This window comes from Saccopteryx leptura, chromosome 3 (genome assembly GCF_036850995.1).
Source record: "Saccopteryx leptura isolate mSacLep1 chromosome 3, mSacLep1_pri_phased_curated, whole genome shotgun sequence".
NCBI classification, from domain to species: Eukaryota; Metazoa; Chordata; class Mammalia; order Chiroptera; family Emballonuridae; genus Saccopteryx; species Saccopteryx leptura.
This window is the reverse complement of record NC_089505.1, coordinates 262,417,858-262,433,248: the sequence shown is the minus strand read 5'-3', so window position 1 is coordinate 262,433,248 and position 15,391 is coordinate 262,417,858. Positions and strand designations below refer to the sequence as shown.

The following is a 15,391-nucleotide window of genomic DNA, read 5'->3' as shown; positions in this document are numbered from 1 at the left end:
TTATTATTTCACATATCATAGAACTAAATACATCAACACTATTCCCTAAGTACTATACTAGAATATCAAAAACAATTCACTGGTCAAAAATATCTTAACTTTGTCATAATTAGTGGTCATTTTTAAAAGTTTGATTCAACAGATCTTAGACAAACTATTTAGTAGATAACAGTAGAAGAAAATAATTTTTTTCCCCATTCTTTAGTTTAACAAAAGAAATCAACTGTGGTGAAGGATTAAAAAGCAGGCCCAGCAGGACGACATATTTAAAAAGCCCATTCAAGTGTCAGGTATAAAGTCTTAACATCTGAAGAAATCAAGTCTTCCCATTGTAGCAGGTCCCAAAATCAGCTACTTAAGAATCTTAATCTTCTCCATTTGACAGAAAACTGCTTTCCCTCACTGTTGTGTGAAGTAAATCTGTCTTTGCATTATAATTATGTGTAAAGAGATTGTTACTGGAGCACAAAAAGGGGTTAATTCTTTGTTTGTTTGTTTGTTTGTTTGTTTTTAATTCATTTTAGAAAGGGGAGAGAGAGGGGGAGAGAGAGGGGGAGAGAGAGAAGGGGGGAGGAGCAGGAAGCATCAACTCCCATATGTGCCCAGGGTTTTGAACCGGCGACCTCAGCATTTCCAGGTCGACGCTTTATCCATTGCGCCACCACAGGTCAGGCCGGGTTAATTCTATTAATGTGAATTTGGTGAAAGCTTTCTAAGGACAGTTGGGCACATTAGATGTAAAAATTAATCACAATTAATTAATTTAATTACAATTAAGTAATTGCATTTATTATAATTAAAATTAATTTATTTAAGTAAATTAAACTGCTGGAAAGGCAAAAAAGACTTGTTGACCTAGGAAAGAAATTAACCCAAGAGTGATATATCTACAACTGTGCTGTCCAATATGGTAGCCAACAGCACAAATGGCTATTTAAGTACAAAATTAAAAAGTTACAAATGCAGTTTCTTAGTCACACTAGGTACATTTCAAGTGTACAACATCCATATGTAGCTAGTGGTTACTGCATTGGACAGCACAGAAATATAATTGTGCCATCACTGCAAAACTGAATAATGTTCTAGATTGTAAACAGGGCCCTCAGAGGGACCTAACAGAACCTCAGAGGTTTAGTTCAATCTCTTAATTCTGCAAGCAAGGAGTGAGGCATAGAGATTGATTTTTCCCTGATCAGAAATTAGCTAGTAGCAATTGCAAGACTCCAGGCCAGTCTCTTGACTCCATATCCTACAATTCCTCTCACAATAGTAGTTCCAGTCTACTTCCCAACTCAAAGCTTCCTTTATTACTTTCTGTAGAGACCCTCAATGTGACAAAAATCTTCTTCATTTATCTTAAATCTGGACTTTAAGGGCTTTTTAACCTACATGCCCTACTCAATCATATTCTTCCATTCCCCTAATTTTCCTTTTATTGGAAAATCCTCTTAAATCTACCAATTTCTCAGCCTTTTCCCCTAAACTTCTTAGGCCAACAGAAATTGTCTTCTACAGCAATATTCAATTACACAGAATGGGTGGGACTACTTCTTCAGGGCCAGGAAATCACCACCCTCACTTTATTTCGCATTACCAAGTCTTACACCACACTCAAGGAATCATTACTTTTCCTGTTCTTTTATTTTTCTGAACCACACATTGGAATTCATTTCCCTATGCTAGGGATATAGTTCAGTACCTGAATGAAGGTCTATCAAACTACCACTTTCACAGATTCTAGAATGTCTATTGATAAATGTTCTTTTCTTTCCCAAGTCCTTTTCTTTCTACAATCCCACATCCACTGCCTGTTTGATACATACAGGCTTATCCAGTGAAAGAACCATTCCTCTTTTATACCATGCCTCCTTAACTAGCATTACTACCATGTCACTATGCCTATACTTGAATGTTCAATCACTTTGTCTAGTCAAACAGATTTTTCCTGGCTACTCAGAGTTCCTACTCAGCCTGGAACTAAAATTAGGCCCTTAAATATCATTCTTACTTTCTAATTTAACACTACCATACATCTTAGGCTATGGCTCACTCTTTGGGGAAAAGGAGGAAAACTAGTATCTACAGAACTTATAGATAGGAAAATTTCCAACCAGATCTCATCCAATACTATAATCTGCAATAGAAGTACATATTATGTCCATTTCAGATTAAATAACAACGCAAGATACACATCTAATGAAGGTATGAAAGGAATTCAAATTCAAATTTAACTGACACTATGTTATTTTCCTTATCTAATATAAATTTTTTCCATTCCTGCTCCAAGGTAATAAAGAACTCAAGAGAAATACATAGCCTGATTACAGATCCATTTTCTTTTTTAAGCGGGGGGGGGGGGGGGGGGGGGGGGAGGGGGAGGAGGGGGGGGGGGGGGGGCAGAGACAGATAGGAAGGGAGAGAGATGAGAAGCATCAACTCATACTGCAGCACTTTAACTGTTCATTGATTGCTTTCTCATGAGTTCCTTGACAGAGGGGGGGGGGACTCAAGCTGAGCCAGTAACCCCTTGCTCAAGCCAGCAACCTTGGGCTCAAGCCAGCGACTATGGGATCATGTCTAGAAGCCTGAGCTCAAGCCAGTGACTCTGGGGTTTCAAACCTGGCTCCTCAGCATCCCAGGTTAATGCTCTATCCACTGTGCCATCACCTGCTCAGGACCATCCTCTATTAAGCTTTTTCCAATGTCCATCAATCCTTTCATGGAAAATCTTGCTGATTTCCTGGAAAATTTCCCCATAATAGCCATTATAAATATATTCCCTTTTCTTTATTTAATCCTCCAACTGCAAACAGCAATCATCACTTCCAACAAATAACCTTTCCTCCAATTTGTGAAAGAAACAAAACAACCTGAGATTACTCCATTTTTATATATTACTTGCTCCCAATACATATTCCTTATTTCTATGATATTTTCACAACTGGATTTTTTCTCCTTCTTCTTCAAAGATATACATATAAGTTTCTTCTATATAGGAAGATAAAAATCACATTTCTCTCTTGCTAACCTTCTATTTCTCATCCAATGCTACTTTTTGAAAGGTACTTTATATGTTCACTGACAATACTATATCCTATCCACTCACCCAGTATATCCAGCCCAACTTCCCTGTGACTATGCATAGTGTCACTAATCTCCATAGTAACCAAGACTCAATTGTAATGGAGCAACTTTTACTGGTTAATTTTCTGTCTCAATTATCTATAATCTTGCCTTCTAACATCTACTGATTCTAACAATAGTACCTACACACAGTGTTTAATAAATATTTGTTTCATTCATAAGTAAGTTAGAATTACATTACCTTTTATTTTTCATTTGCTGTGTAGTTTTTTTCCACAGTAAACCAAATACAATCTTTCTTATACCTCCTTTGTATCTCTGATCTTATCCAGCACAGCAGTGAACACAAAAGAGAGCTGCTCAAAAATATTAACTGAGTGATCGACAAAATGGAGAACTCAAGAAATGTGCTGAAGACAATAATACATATGAACTAAGTAGGTGGTGAAATGGAGATATCAAGAGCTTCCAGATATCAATGAACAGAGCACAAAAGAACTACTGGATGAAAAATATTTTTTAAAAAGAAAAAAAGAAAGAAACCTGTTACTAAAAACTAAGAGCATCTAGAGGTATTTTCCATTAAAGACTATGAAAACACTCTGTCTTTTCTCTAATGGTGGTAGTTTCTTGAGCTGAAGGTCTCTAGACATTTTCCCAAAAATCTGACAGGAAATGTCATTAAGGCATAACTTTAATTAAATAAGCCTTCTCTGATCCTTCCAGTCCTAGACATTTCACTAGTAGTTGCAAGTAATATCTTCTTTAAATTCATCTAGTATTTAGATGCATGTTTCTTTTCGGGATTACCACCCTCAACATTTTATTTTATTTCATCTTTATTTTATTTTACAGAGACAGAGAGAGGGATAGATAGGAACAGACAGACAGGAAAGGAGAGAGATGAAGCATCAATCATCAATTTTTTGTTGCAACCTCTTAGTTGCACATTGATTGCTTTCTCATATGTGACTTGACCGTGGGCCTTCAGCAGACCGAGTGACCCCTTGCTCAACCCAGTGATCTTGGTTCCAAGCTGGTGAGCTTTGCTCAAACCAGATGAGCCCATGCTCAAGTTGGCGACATCGGGGTCTCAAACCTGGGTCTTCCGCATCCCAGTCAAATGCTCTATCCGTTCCGCCACAGCCTGGTCAGGTCCACCTTCAATATTTTATTATATACAGTTAATTATTCTATTAAAATAACTTCACTGTTATAGTATAACAATTTTTGGTCCTTTTTGAATGTTTGTCAGTTTGTTGCTCCCAAGCACTCGAGAACAAAAGGCAGATATTTATATTATATGTTAAAGAGCAAATAAAAATATATCAATGTTAAGAAAAAAACTCAGGTGATATAATAATTCTAATTATACAAGTCACTATTAAGGATAAGAATCAGAGATGTGATGGGAGACAAGATGGCGATGGAGTAGGCGGATGTACCAACTTCCACTTCCCAGATCCAAAGTGGATTACAAACTAATTTTAAAAACCATCATCTGGAAAAACCAACTTTTGCCTTAACTAAGAGGACTCTTCAACCAAGGAACACTGAAGAAGCCACACTGAGATTGGTAGGAAAAGCGGAAACACGGAAAGGGCTGCCCAGCTCCCTGGAGCGAACCACAGCTGGGAGAGGCTCACGTGGCGGGAAGTGAGTTTAGCAGAGAGAGGAGGGTCCTGAGTCCAGGGAACAAAGCCCCAGCCTGCAGCCCCAGAGCCTAGAAGAGACGTACAGACAGTATTTAGCTGGAAACAAGACAGGATACTGTTTGTGAGAAAGAGACTGATTTCTCAGACCCAGAATTCTTCTTAAAGGGACCGCGCAGAAAACCTCTCTCACAACCACTCACCCAGAACTCCGGGGGACAGGGAGAGAGGAGAGGAACGGAGTAGCAGGAAGAGAGTGTAATCTAGGAGGCACAGGGAGAAACATTTTGGGTGACAGCCACCCTAACCCCTGGGCTGAGTCACTTCCCAAATCTGAAGTGAGTATTTCCCCTGGAAACAGCAATACCAGCAAAGGGAAGAGGAAACCAGCCAAACAAGCTCTCCCGTGGCACTCAGAGCAGAGTCGCTTAGAAGGAGGGAGCTTTTGGGACTACAGTAGTGAGTGTTAGGGTCTGAGCTGCAGCACCCGCACCCACACGGCTGAGGGGTTGCGGTGGCGGGATGCGGAAGTGCGGCTCTGTTGGCAGGAGCAGAAGCCAGCTGGCCACCACTGGGCCCAGGTGTGAGCTCAGTCTTGCCTGGCTGGGGAGGAGGGGGCGTGCAAAAGTGGTCAAGCCCAGCTGCGGGAAGCCTGCAATCCAGCCTGCGGGAGAAGGGTGGGAACCCTGGAAGGGGTGGAGACCAGCCCTTGAGCAAGGGTGCAGGAGCGTAGCCTTGCCCCGCCTGAGGAACCTAGCCTTGTGGCCACACATGGGAGCTGGTTCCTCTCGCAGGGGTGGAGCCAAAGTTTGCAGCCGTCCCATGAGCAAGCTCCTCCTGCAGGGGCGGGGCGAAAGGCCGGAATCAGGCAGAGACCCACAGCTGAGCAAAGGTGCTCACCCCTGCCCTCAGGACAGAGCATAACACCACCCGCTGAGGCAGGGTAAAGGCCAAGTCCACCAAGGCTTCTATAGCCGAGCATATGATCACAGCTACTCCCGTTAAGGAGAGGCAGAAACCACAGCAACAGCCCCAGTGGGCGGGCACTGGCAACGCCCATACCCAAACGCCCTAGGCAGCAACAGCAGAGGGTGTGGCGGGCCGGCAGACAGACCACACCTAGGGAACACAGAGGACACACCCAGTGAACTCCAGTGGCCAAAACCTTCTTTTACACAGACAAAATAAGAAAGCAGAAAAATGCAACACAAATGAATCAAGAAAATCCCCAGAAAAGGACCTGAATGAGTCAAATATAACCAAATTACCAGATGCAGAGTTTAAAATAACAGTTGTTAGGATGCTCAAAGATATTAGAACAACAATAGAGAGTCATTATGAATACCTAAAGAGATAGCAAATATAAAAAAGGACATTGAAATAATAAAAAAGAATCAATCAGAAATGACAAATACAAGATCAGAAATGAAGAACACAATGGAAGGAATTAAAAGCAGGATGGATGAAGCTGAGAATCAAATCAGTGAGTTAGAGGACAAGATAAATAAAGGCACGGAAGCAGAGCAGGAAAAAGAAAAGAGACTCAAAAAGTCTGAGGAAACTCTAAGAGAGCTCTGTAACAACATGAAAAAATATAATATCCGCATCATAGGGGTTCCTGAAGAAGAAGAGAAAGAACAAGGAATAGAGACTTTGTTCAAACATATCACAGCTCAAAACTTCCTTCAATTAAGGCAGGAAAACATCTCACAAGTTCAAGAAACACAGAGAATTCCATTAAAGAGAAACCCGAAGAAATCTATACCAAGACACATCATAATTAAAATACCAAAGCTAAGTGATAAAAAGAGAAAATATTAAAAGCTGCTAGAGAAAAAAAGACAATCACCTACAAAGGAGCCCCCATAAAGATGACTTCCAACTTCTCAATAGAAACACTTGAGGCCAGAAGGGAATGGCAAGAAATATTCAAAGTAATGCAGAACAAGAGCCTACAACCAAGACTATTTTATCCAGCAAGGCTATCGTTTAAAATTGAAAAAGAAATAAAAAGCTTTACAGACAAAAATAACTCAAGGAATTCACTACAACCAAACCAAGGCTGCAAAAAATACTAAGGGGCCTGTTGTAAACAGATCAAAAGAAAAAAAGAATATCGCAAAAGAGGAATACAGTTTTAAAGAATAAAATGGCAATAAACAATTACATATCAATAATAACCTTAAATGTAAATGGATTAAATGATCCGATCAAAAGACACAGGGTAGCTGCGTGGATAAGAGAACAGGACCCATACATATGCTGTCTACAAGAGACACACCTTAAAACAAAAGATGCACATAAACTGAAGATAAAAGGATGGAAAAAAAAATATTTCACACAAATGGAAATGAGAAAAAAGCTGGGGTAGTAATAATTATATCAGACAAAATGGACTTTAAAACAAACACTATAGTAAGAGATAAAGAAGGTCACTACATAATGATGAAGGGAGCAATACAACAGGAAGATATAACCATTATAAATATCTACGCACCTAATATAGGAGCACCTAAATATATAAAGCAGACTTTGATGGATTTAAAGGGCGAGATCAACAGCAATACTATAATAGTAGGGGATTTCAATATCCCACTAACATCACTAGATAGATCCTCAAAAAAGAAAATTAACAAAGAAACAGCAGACTTAAAGGACATACTAGATCAACTCGATTTAATAGATATCTTCAGAACCTTTCACCCTTAAGCAGCAGAATATACATTCTTTTCAAGTGCTCATGGTACACTCTCTAGGATAGACCACATGTTAGGGCACAAAAGTGGCCTCAACAAATTTAAAAAGATTGAAATCATATCGAGCACTTTCTCTGATCACAATGGCATGAAACTAGACATCAACCACAACAGAAAAACTGAAAAATACTCAAACACTTGGAAACTAAATACCATGTTATTAAATAATGAATGGGTTAACAATGAGATCAAAGAAGAAATTTTAAAATGCCTAGAAATAAACAATAATGAGTATACATCAACTTAAAATTTATGGAACACAGCAAAAGCAGTCCTGAGAGGGAAGTTCATAGCATTACAGGCTTACCTCAAGAAGCTAGAAAAAGCTCAAATAACAACTTGACCCTGCATCTAAAGAACTAGAAAAACAACAGCAAGTAAAGCCCAGAGGTAGTAGAAGGAAGGAAATAATAAAGATCAGAGTGGAAATAAATGACATAGAGGCTAAAGAAACAATTCAGAGGATCAATGAAACCAGGAGCTGGTTCTTTGAAAAGGTAAACAAGATCAATGAACCTTTAACCAGACTCGCCAAGAAAAAAAGAGAGAGGACTCAAATAAAATTAGAAATAAGAGTGGAGAAATAACAACTGACACAACAGAAATACAAAATATTGTAAAAAAATACTATGAAGAACTGTATGCCAAAAAACTAGACAACCTAGATGAAATGGACAAATTCCTTGAAATATATAATCTCCAAAAATTAATCTGGAAGAATCAGAAAACCTAAACAGACTGAATATAACAAATGAGATTGAAACAGTTATCAAAAAACTCCCAAAAAAGAAAAGTCCTGGGCCTGATGGCTTCACAAGTGAATTCTTTATTCAAAGAAGAACTAACTCCTATCCTTCACAAGCTATTTCAAAAAATTCAAGAGGAAGAAAGACTTCCAAGCTCCTTTTAGGAGGCGAGTATAATTCTGATTCCAAAACCAGGCAAAGACAACACAAAGAAAGAAAATTATAGGCCAATATCCCTGATGAATTTAGATGCTAAAATCCTCAACAAAATATTAGCAAACCGGATCCAGCACTATATGAAAAAAATCATACACAATGATCAAGTGGGATTTATTCTTGGGAGGAAAGGCTGGTACAATATTCGCAAATCAATGTGATTCATCACATAAACAAAAGGAAGGAGAAAAACCACATGATAATTTCAATAGATGCAGAAAAAGCATTTGATAAAATCCAGCACCCATTCATGATCAAAACTCTCAGCAAAGTGGGAATACAGGGAACATACCTCAACATGATAATGGCCATCTATGACAAACCCACAGTCAACATCATAATCAATGGGCAAAAATTAAAAGCAATCCCCTTAAGATCAGGAACAAGGCAGGGGTGCCCCCTCTCACCACTCTTATTCAACATAGTTCTGGAAGTCCTAGCCACAGCAATCAGACAAGAAAAAGAAATAAAAGGCATCCAAATTGAAAAAGAAATAAAACTATCATTATTTGCAGATGATATGATATTGTATATAGAAAACCCTAAAGTCTCGGTCAAAAAACTACTAGACCTGATAAATGAATTTGGCAAGGTGGCAAGATATAAAATTAATACTCAGAAATCAGAGGCATTTTTATACACTAACAATGAACTGTCAGAAAGAGAAATTAAGGAAGCAATTCCCTTTTTTATTGCAACCAAAAAAATAAAGTACCTAGGAATAAATTTAACCAGGGAAATTAAAGACTTGTACTCAGAAAATTATAAAACATTGATAAAAGAAATCAGGGAAGATAAAACAAGTGGAAGCATATACCATGCTCATTGTTAGGAAGAATAAACATCATTAAAATGTCTATATTACCCAAAGTAACATAAATTCAATGCAATACCAATTAAAACACCAATGACATACTTTAAAGATGTAGATCACATATTCCAAAAATTTATATGGAAACAAAAGAGAACACGAATAGCCTCAGCAATCTTAAAAAAGAAGAATAAAGGGGGAGGTATCACACTTTCTGACATCACGCTATACTACAAGGCCACTGTACTCAAAACAGTCTGGTACTGGCATAAGAACAGGCACATAGATCAATGGAACAGAACGGAGAACCCAGAAATAAACCCACAGCTCTATGGACAACTGATATTTGACAAAGGAGGTAAGAGCATACAATGGAGTAAAGACAGCCTCTTTAATAAATGGTGTTGGGAAAAATGGACAGCTACCTGCAAAAAAATGAAACTTAGACCACCAACTTACACCATTCACAAAAATAAACTCAAAATGGATAAAAGACTTAAATGTAAGCCGTGAAACCATAAATATCTTAGAAGAAAACATAGGCAGTAAGCTCTCCGACATCTCTCGCAGCAGTGTATTTGCCCATTTATCTCCACGGGCAAGTGAAATAAAAGACAGGATAAACAAATGGGACTATATCAAACTAAAAAGCTTTTGCACAGCTAAAGACAATAAGAACAGAACAAAAAGACAAACTACACAATGGGAGAATATATTTGACAATAAGTCTGATAAGGGGTTAATAACCAAAATTTATAAAGAACTTGTAAAACTCAATACCAAGAAGACAAACCATCCAATCAAAAAATGGGCAAAAGAAATGAATAGACACTTCTCCAAAGAGGACATACAGATGGCCAATAGGCATATAAAAAAATGCTTAACATCACTAATCATTAGAGAAATGAAAATTAAAACCACAATGAGATATCACCTCACACCAGTCAGAATGGCGCTCATCAACAAAACAACACAGAATAAGTGCTGGCGAGGATGTGGAGAAAAGAGAACCCTCCTGCATTGTTGGTGGGAATGCAGACTGGTGCAGCCACTGTGGAAAACAGTACGGAGATTCCTCAAGGAATTAAAAATCGAACTGCCTTTTGACCTAGCTATCCCACTTTTAGGAATATACCCCAAGAACACCATAGCACTGTTTGAAAAGAAGAAATGTACTCCCATGTTTATGGCAGCATTGCTCACAATAGGGAAGATCTGGAAACAGCCCAAGTGTCCGTCTGTGAACTAGTGGATTAAAAAGCTTTGGTACATATATACTATGGAATACTACTCAGCCGTAAGAAATGATGACATTGGATCATTTACAACAACATGGATGGACCTTGGTAACATTATACTGAGCAAAAGAAGTAAATCAGAAAATACTAAGAACTGTATGATTCCATACATAGGTGGGACATAAAAATGAGACTCAGAGACATGGACAAGAGTGTGGGGGTTACGGGGTGGGAGAGGAGAAGTGGGAGGGGGTTGGGGGAGGGGAGGGGCACAAAGAAAACCAGTTAGAAGGAGACGGAAGACAATTGGACTTTGGGTGATGGGAATGCAGCATAATCAAATGTCAAAATAACGTAGAGATGTTTTCTCTGAACATATGTACCCTGATTAATCAATGTCACCCCATTAAATTAATTAAAAAAAAAGAATCAGAGATGTACTCATCACAATCATGGACTTAGACAAAGGCATTATAATGGTTAGGAACACAAGCATTGGAGTTACTTCTCTGACCTCAAGTATCTTAATTTATAAAAAGGGGTTCGTATGCAGACTTATTAATAGTACATGTTAAACTTATAACACAGAGCTTGTCCTAAAATAAACAGTGGCAATAAAGAGATCTTATATTCATCAAAATCTCCTATTTGGGTTTTAGTAAAAGGCAAACAGTAATTAAATACTGGGTGACCAAATTATACTTTCTAGATTGAAATGAAACAACTATGACAAAACAGCAAACCCCCCCCCCAAAAAAAGCGGCCCTGGCCAGTTGACTTGGGCAGTAGAACATCAGCCCTGCGTGTGGAAGTCCCGGGTTCGATTCCCAGCCAGGGCACATAGGAGAGGCGCCCATCTGCTTCTCCACCCCTCCCCCTCTCCTTCCTCTCTATCTGTCTCTTCCCCTCCCACTGCCAAGGCTCCACTGGAGCAAAGTTGGCCTGGGCGCTGAGGATGACTCCACAGCCTCAGGCACTAAAATGGCTCTGGCAGCAACAGAGCAATGCCCCAGATGAGCACAGCATCGCCCCCTGGTGGGCAAGCCAGGTGGATCCTGGTAGGGCGTATGTGGGAGTGTGTCTGACTGCCTCCCTGCTTCTCACTTCGGAAAAATACAAAGAAAAAATGCTAAAGGGGGACATCTAAATAAGAACTTGTAACAGAGTTCAATTAAATGATTCAGAATTATTTTTATTTACTATATTCACATTTGTTTAATATTTTTTCATAATTATTTCTAATTATCTTTTCTAATGAGACCATGGGTGACCCAAATTGACATCCTCCCTCCCACAGAGAACTGGGTTTAAATCAGCTAGCAACTTGTTTCCTGAATACCACTGACAGGACAATAAGACCACTTTTTTTTCCTTGCTAGAAAACAAACTCAGCCCTGGTGGGGTAGCTCAGTCGGTTAAAGCAGTGGTCCCCAACCCCTGGGCTGTGGACCGGTACCGGTCTGTGGGTCATTTGGTACTGGTCCACAGACAAAGAATAAATAATTTACATTATTTCCATTTTATTTATATTTAAGTCTGAATGATGTTTTATTTGTTAAAAATGACCAGATTCCCTCTGTTACATCCGTCTACTCACTCTTGACGCTTGTCTTGGTCACGTGATACATTTATCCACCCCACCCCAAAGGCCAGTCTGTGAAAATATTTTCTGACATTAAACCGGTCCGTGGCCCAAAAAAGGTTGGGGACCACTGGGTTAGAGCATGGTGCTGATACGCCAATGTTGCAGATTTGATCCTCAGTCAGGACACATACAGGAATCAATCAATGAATGCATAAATCAGTGGAACAACAAATTGATGTTTCTCTCTCTCTCTACCTCCCCTTCCTCTCAAATTCTCTAAAATCAATTAAAGAAAAGGAAAGAGAAAAACAAATTCAACTAAAGTGTTTAATCAGGCAGGTTTTTAGAAGGTTTTTCAAATAATTGCTCTATAGTATATATTTATCCTTTTAGTTTTAACACAGAGAATGCAATGACAAGTATTTTGTTCACATTTCTCCAAAATAATGTACTCCTTCACTCCATATTAATTAGTTCATGTGAGATCAATTTTTCAGTCCTATGAAACCAAAGTATAGATTTTTAGAAGTAATTCCTCAGAAGCTGGTAGACACCTTATCAAAATACCTTTTATATCTTGAAATACAAGCAAAGAAATGTTCTAGAAAATGAATAATTTAGTGAAAAGACAAAAGAAAATACAGTAACAGGTTCAAAAACTAGAATGGAAATGAAATAAAATTCAGGATAAGCTTGATATATACTGAGGATTTTTTCAGTTCACTATCATTGGTCTCACTGTCTTAGCTTTTTTTTTTTTTTTTTTTTTTTTAATTTTTTATTTTTCTGAAGCTAGAAACGGGGAGAGACAATCAGACAGACTCCCGCATGCCCACCAGGGGGCGACGTTCTGCCCACCAGGGGGTGATGCTCTGCCCCTCCGGGGTGTCACTCTGTCGCATTAGAGCCACTCTAGCGCCTGGGGCAGAGGCCACAGAGCCATCCCCAGCGCCCGGGCCATCTTTTGCTCCAATGGAGCCTCAGCTGCGGGAGGGGAAGAGAGAGACAGAGAGGAAGGAGAAGGGGAGGGGTGGAGAAACAGATGGGCGCTTCTCCTGTGTGCCCTGGCCGGGAATCGAATCCAGGACTTTTGCACGCCAGGCCGACGCTCTACCACTGAACCAACCGGCCAGGGCCTGTCTTAGCTTTTTAAAAATTTAATTGTTTCTCTAAAATATGTACTTATTTCTTAAATTTTCTTTTCTTAATGACTGATGAAAAACTGAAATTTCTCATCAAAACTGAATATACTCTAAAAAGACATGAAAGTTTTGTTCAGAAAAATACATCTTTAGGAATGTCTTCTATGTAGTCTTTTATTTGTCCCAAGAGCAATTAAATTCTATATAAATTAGCTCAAAACTGTCTCTATGTAAATGGAACAAATGATCAAAGCCATACATTCTTCGAATGGTGGAGTACTTTGGTCTGATATTAAGAAAATATTACTCACCACCACACGCAATGAAGTCTAGACTCTTCTAAAAATTACAAGCTGCTTTCAGAGTGCAGCCAAAAAATCTGGAGGAATTTTACTCTTTTTAAAAAGCAAAGTCCTCTCTTAGAAGAGCTTATAATAATCCCCTTTTTAAAAATCACACCTCATCATACTAACTAGAAAAATTTGAGAATTTTTGTGGGACATTTTATTCAGAACACCTATTATTATCCTTTTATTAATACTTATTTTTCCAATCTCACGTGACAATAAAACTAAAAAATTAACCTTAATGAAATTCTTATGCTTCAAGGCAATCATTTTCCCACTATATCAATGATATTTTCAGTTTTACACTTTTGTACTGTTGCTGAGCCATGGTAATGACTTAAAAAACACACAGGAACAAACTTAGAGTAATTTAAAAGGAAAAGAGAAAAGAAAATCTATATATTTTTTTTATTTTTTATTTTTAGAGAGGAGAGAGAGAGAGACAGAGGGAGAGAAGGGGGGAGGAGCTGGAAGCATCAACTCCCATATGTGCCTTGACCAGGCAGCCCAGGGTTTCGAATCGGCAACCTCAGCATTTCCAGGTCGACGCTTTATCCACTGCGCCACCACAGGTCAGGCGAGAAAAGAAAATCTAAATGCAATCTGTTCACTAGTGTTGTTTGTCTAATCTGGGATGTCTTATATGTTCTTTCTGGTTCCTATGCCACACAAAAAACAACATATAGTACTGCAATATCTATCCTTAAAAAACAAAATATCAATTCTGAAGTATCACTGAATGCTACTTTTCTCTTTTTGGGGGAAGCAAGCTTTGATAATACAATAAAAAAAATTTACAAACCTCCGAATGTTCATCTCTCTCATCTATAAGTCTTTTTAGATGCAATGCCATATTTTTCAAGAGTGGTTCTATTTCCTCCTGAGACATATCAGTCACTTCCATCCATTGCAGATCAAACACATTTTCCTGATTATGGGTTACCTTTAGAAAAGCAACCAAAATAAATAATATAAAGAATAGCTAATACTTAAAAATTTGTTTCATTTTAGCACAATAGTAGCTCAAATATTATGTCCAACATAATAAAAATAGAAAAAGTATGTCTAAAAAAATATTTAAAACTGATGAATATTGAAAAGGCAAGTACTAAAAGTTATTTTTAAATATAATCTTTAAATAAATTTATATTTATTTTCCAGTAAACTAAAATATAAGATATTTAATTCAAGGCATTCTTAAAGGAAGGTAATATTGATATGTCTGACAACTGCTTTATTACAATCAACTTAACCTTTTATTAGATAATACTAATGTATTGTACTTGAATTCAAAAGCAGAAGTTTTTTAATCCTGTAGGATATATGTTATTATACTTTTATACTTGAAAAGGTAAGTTCATTATAGATTCTGAAGATGACATGGTCAAAAAACCTAGGAGAAAAAGATTCTCTACATAAAAGATTTTTTAAAGAATGGAAGTTACTTAAGTGAAATACTTCATTCTTGCTTTCCATTTTCTCTCTGTGCTTCTGATATTTTGCTGTAACTTTCACAATAAGCAGCAAAAATAACATTTTGAAGAATCATGGCAAATTTAGTAACTTGTAACACTTAGCATTTATTTAAAATAAAACCCAAACCACAAAGCTAACGTAAACAAACACACACATATAAGAGAAAATTACCCATAAAATCATATCTTATAAGAGCATGAATATGTATACTGTTGACAATTAAACTACTGACAAGAAAGCTGGGCTCCATGAATGTTAACTAAGAGAAAAGATAATATATGTAACATGAAGTCATTTAAATACATAATATTTTTAACACCACCAATTTCCACTATTTA

The 15,391-nt window shown here is 37.8% G+C and overlaps 1 protein-coding gene across 5 annotated transcripts in view; it reads right to left on the bottom strand.

Moving 5' to 3' along the window:
• CCDC88A (coiled-coil domain containing 88A) overlaps positions 1–15,391 on the bottom strand; it is a 155,162-nt gene that overhangs the window by 79,090 nt on the left and 60,681 nt on the right. For 4 of the 5 annotated variants that reach the window (XM_066378244.1, XM_066378245.1, XM_066378246.1 and 1 more), the window contains exon 7: positions 14,380–14,520. The exons of the other annotated variant lie outside the window; for it this stretch is intronic. In XM_066378244.1, coding sequence (XP_066234341.1) covers positions 14,380–14,520 — 141 coding nt within the window. The remainder of the gene's footprint in view (positions 1–14,379; positions 14,521–15,391) is intronic. 5 annotated transcript variants of the gene reach the window in all.